The sequence below is a fragment of the Asparagus officinalis genome, chromosome 4 (genome assembly GCF_001876935.1).
Source record: "Asparagus officinalis chromosome 4, Aspof.V1, whole genome shotgun sequence".
In the NCBI taxonomy this organism is placed as follows: Eukaryota; Viridiplantae; Streptophyta; class Magnoliopsida; order Asparagales; family Asparagaceae; genus Asparagus; species Asparagus officinalis.
In genome coordinates, this window is record NC_033797.1 from 11397243 (window position 1) to 11402567 (window position 5325).

A 5325-nucleotide genomic window follows, 5' to 3' on the forward strand; every position below is an offset into this window, starting at 1 on the left:
AAAATGGAGAAACAAAAGTCATATTCTCCAAATTATTTTTGCTCCAACTCCAACAGCTTCCCCATTTTGAAAAATCGCATTTATTACAATAATAAAGCTCTCCCCAAAAATTTGGAGAATGCTGCAGATTTGGGGAAGGCTCCCTATTTTTTCTCCTCCTTCCCTATTTTGGGGAATGGGATGGGGAATCTGTTGGACTAAAAAAAAGCTCTATATTCCCCAAAATTGAGTATTTCAAGAAGATGAGGAAGCTGTTGGAGATGCTCTAACAGGCTACAATTCCAAGTCCAAATCTGCGACAGCCTAACCAAAATAAATAACGCCGATCAAGTGCTCTAATAATTAGAGGACAACACCAAATCCATCTGGGTCCAACTAAACCAATGCCGACATGATCCGACACGACAAGCAACAACTAAACAGCCATCAAAAGCTCTGGGAGCTACAATTCATCATCACTGTCATCCAACTCTACAGAATGTATCACAAACAAACAAATTGGGCCCAGCACATTCATACTGCTCCATTGAACCCACGAAAATTGAAGCTTGGCATGCATAAACCATAATTAGTAAGAGTAAAGAGACACAAGGAAAGCTACCTTCCTTTGTATATGTATAACCATACCAAAATGTAAATAATTATGTTTAGAATCACTAACCAATGGTAGAAACTCGGGTCGGGTCGGGTTTAAATTGCATTGAATAGGTGCTCGTTGTCTGAAATCAAAACTCAACCCAAAGACTGATAATTCCGATTTTTGGGCCGACAATATCGGCTGATAACTCACTTTATCGTCGCATTATCGGCGATAAATATCCAAAAACGATAACTGATTTAGAATCGAACTTATCATAGCAGAAGGGCCCCAAAACCGATAAATCGCCGATAGTATCGGTTTATCGGCCTATATTTAAAACGTTGATAATTATTATGAGGCCCTTGATAGCTTTGAAAAAAGATCACTGATTTGTGCCGAGAATGCGTAACAGCGCCTTGGCGGATGCCCTTTGGAATAATTCTATGTGCCGACGTAGATGTTTTTGAAAAATCATGCATGCTTCAGGATTTACTCGCGTGACGAACTGAAATGCTTCAATAATGAAGAGTAGAAACACTACTGCTAACCAAAACCAAAACCAAAAGAGCGATCTGATTCAAGAAAGCCAACCTACGGATAACTGTTCTCGAATAGGCTACAAACGAAGAACTAAAGAGGTAAACCACCACTTAACGATATCTATCTGCCCTCATCTGAGGCGTAATTCCTCTTCAGACTCTGGAATAGTGTAAATACCATCGCATTTGATGTGAATCCAATGTCCATAAACCACCTACACTTAGGAGAGTCGTGGATGGTCGATCAATAAGCAATCACTTACAAGCTACAGCAATACCTCAATGTCAGCCTAGGACAGAAGGGAAGTGCTTATTTATAGCAAAAAGGTAAAATCCCACGTCTTTTCTTTAATCAGTAGGTAATGGAACGTAGAAGCGTTGGCGAGGATTTTGAAGCCAAAGACAAGTAGGGCATGGGAAAAATTGATATCGGGGATATACAAATCCCGAGAGCAGACCATGGTTCACTTCAGTTGAGAAGATCAAAAATCCAGCGTGAGTTTAATAGCCAATGCAGTGTGCACATAATGATGAATGCCATGAATCTCCAGACTTTCAGGAGAGGATGACAAGTGTGATATGGCAGAGAGCTAGACAAAAACAAGAACCATTGATTACATGGACCTCCAATTATGCTCAACAGCTTAATTGGCCAACAAGTGGGCAAAAGGGTTGACTGAATCTAACATAGAACTTCATACCTAGATAAATTAATGCCTGTATACAATTAGCATATCAAAAACTTATGATCTTGCCTTTTAAAAGTAAATTTTTCTAGATTATCCAAATCCAAAAGTTTGGAGCATCAAGGGCTAACATGAACATACCCTTCAATTATAATTCGTGCCATAAAACACGAGCAACACAAAAGAAAAGTCATTCAATAGAGAGAGGATCACTATGTTGAGAATTAAGGAGAAACAAAATGGTATGAAGAAACAAAATGGTAAGCAAAAGAATCATGCCTTGAAAACCAGAAGATATGGACAGTATCACATATATTTACATGAAGGTGATCCAGCACAAAAAGAGAATATATGAAGAAGAAGAAAAACTCACCTAGAAAGAAATGCCTTTTACAAGATTGTGAAATCACACAAAAAAAACTTTACATCTAACATACCGCAGGAGATTTCCAAAGCCGATTTCGTAACACAATCAGGAGCACCAGTCCCAGCAGGAAAAAGAGGTTGGAATTTGCCCAGTTTTTCTGATGTACTCAGCTTGTTTTGCTGTTCTCGCAGCTTGTTTCCTTCTTTTTGCCTCCGCTGCCACACGCTTTTGCTCAGCTTTATGCCTTGCAGCTGCAAGCTGATTCATAAGCTTCTCTTGTGCAATAGCCCTCATCTTTTCCACCTCAACCTAAAGCAAATAGGCATGAATGACAATAAGCTTCAGGTTGAAGGATGTTATGGAACAAATATCTATTTCTTTTAGCATCCAACAATCCACTACATTGAGTACAAACTACTAGTCTCCCTTCCCACTACCTGCTATGCAACTTCAGATTTTTCACAATAGAACAAATGTATGTACTTTCTTGCTACTTCAATTGATCTGTCTTGTCTCCTTTCTTCACATGTTTAATATGGCAAATAAGGAGAGGTCAATCAATCAAAAAAAAAAATGCTGGCTCTTCACGTTAAGGGCAAACCTAAAGAAAATTACCCTCCTTATGTGGTTAGGGAAAAAGCAAAGAAATATATCAATTTAGGACAATATAAACCAGACTAATGACATTTATTCTTGTCAGAACAAATATCTTAACAACTTTAGGGCTTTCTATGAATGATGTTTTTCTGGTCCATATTCCATACCACAGCCTGCTTTTTACAAGTGAAACTTTAAGAGACTGTTATCTAATTGATCATATTTAAACAAAATTTTCTCAGAGGTCACCTCCTATTTATAACAAGGAAGCACATTCGCTTACTGACTCAAGCGTCCGCTGATGATTATTTGTACTCTTACATTCAACCATTATAGTATAACCTACGAGCCCATAGTATCTAGCTTGACTTCATAGTATCAAGACTGTCCAGGACGTTCAACATGGTTGACAAAAAAACGATTAGGCCCTAAATGTACAGACTCTCTAACATTGGTATGCTACATGCCAACAAAGAACCGTGGTCTCTTTGCATGTTGTTTTTCAAGGCAACTATTTTTTGCGGTTTAATCCATTTCCCAAAAACGTATTTGATGGAGCAACAGCCATGGAGTGAAATCAGAATGAAGTATGAAGGCATTAATCATAAAACAGATATTATTGTTATAAGAAACAATGTCAAAACAGATCCATATTGTTTACCTGTGCAAGTTCAAATGTTTAGCACTTGGTCACTAAATTTTGCTAAATTATATATTTAAACTTTAGGCCCTAAACACTTGAAATTCTAGATAAGATAAATTAACTACTGAACTTGACCGCACATGTAACATGCGGCTGAATATACCTGTGTAGCATGTGTATAATCTATCTTTAAAGATAAAGCAATGTTTCCTGATAATGTGTGATTCTTCAAAAAAAATGTATGCGACAGACGAATACGCATCTCTTATGTTTGAACAACGGGCACACTTGTTTTATCTCACAGTTGTGACAGACAAATATGAGAGAAGAGATATTGAGATAGATGATGAGAGGCAGGAGAAACTGTTGGTTTTATTGTATAGTTCATGTAATCTTTTCTCACCACAGTAAACTTCATATTGGTCTCCGGTGAATGTAGGTCGAATTTGGTTGAACTGAACAGCAGAATATTGTCACTTTCTTGGTTTTTCTCTCTTATGTGCTTGAGTGATTGAAGGAGATTCTCATCCCCAACATAGCATGCATGTATGTATACTCTAGTGGCAGACTAGTACATGCAATATCATGCAATTATATCTGAAAAAATAAATTACTTGTAGAAATCAATAGATGTTACCTCAATTCTCCTCATTTCAGCCTCGGTTTTTGCCTTTTGATGATTTTCCCATGCTTGAATTTTGATTTCTTCCTGTTTAAACCTGAAAAGGTTATTGCACTATTTCAGTCTAGGTCCGTATGAAACACCATTGCATCAAATGGCTTTAGGCATGATCTTAATGCAAAGAATAAAAACAAAATGCTTCTATCTATGGAAATCTGAGGTTCAAGGTATAACCTAGCCAAATACTTGGCTTTCTCTGTATCCTCCCAGGCTGTTGCACGGGCCTCATTTACACTTTTAGATGGCTGGTCTACTGGAACAGTTGCTACAGCTTCATTACTTTCCTCCTCTTCTTTACTAGCCCAAGCTGCAATACTCGTCTTACCCAATTGCTGTCCAAGAGCCATTATTTCTCTTCTAGTTTTCATTTTTAATTCCTTTTCTGATAACTCTTGTTTGTCAGAATTCCCGAGATTCTCAGCTGACTCATTTGTAACTGAAGTTGGTCCAGTTTTCACCGGGGATAATGGACGAGAAGAATTTGGACTACGTGTCGGTGTTGTAGATCTAATAGGAGTTCCTGTCTGTGATGCTTCCTGGCTAGCAATAGGAGTCATTTCTGTCCCCATATCCCTCATGGGTACTGATGTTACTGCCAACGGTGGTGCAATAGATGTTGCACCGCTTTGTAGAGAAGTTGATGTATCATGCACGCTGAGATTAACTGCAAAATTTTGTACATAAATGATTAAAAATATCACAAATACAAAACTCGAGTAAAAGCAGTCTAGACTCAAGCATGCAAGCTGAAAAATAGATCTCTAGAGATGACTGGATGTACATAAATGAAATCCTATTTACGAGGATCTGCAGAACACACTTTCTAATGCCTCGTGAGAATTATATGACGACATCTATATTTAACAAAGCACAAAACTTGTAAATAATATTGAAATACAAATAACATTGATTAAATAAACTCACCTCAAGAATTTAGTGAAGATAAAAGAAACTATTAAACAAACAATTTACCTAGAAGAAACATATGAACACCAAGGTGCATTGTGGGTTATGTGGTTGGGTGGCCTAACCAAGATGTGTGAGCGTGTTACTCCACTATGGCCTACGGGAATAAGCAACAAACACCAGTACTTATTGCAGGTTCTCGATTTTACCTCTGTTATTGGGTTGAGGAAAAATGTCTGTGGTTGAGTTATACTGTCCATAGACTTGTATGATTAACAATATCTCATATAGAAAGAAAAATAAACCCATTGATTCCTAGCTTTAA

General features: G+C 37.6%; 1 protein-coding gene across 1 annotated transcript in view; it reads right to left on the minus strand.

Annotated features, from left to right (window-relative positions):
- LOC109836614 overlaps positions 2066-5325 on the minus strand; it is a 10863-nt gene continuing 7603 nt past the window's right edge. Inside the window, exons 4-6 of the mRNA XM_020404573.1 lie at positions 4269-4758; positions 4050-4131; positions 2066-2481 (exon numbers count right to left, since the gene is read on the minus strand). Of these exons, the coding sequence (XP_020260162.1) occupies positions 2278-2481; positions 4050-4131; positions 4269-4758 (776 nt within the window). The 3' untranslated portion in view covers positions 2066-2277. The remainder of the gene's footprint in view (positions 2482-4049; positions 4132-4268; positions 4759-5325) is intronic.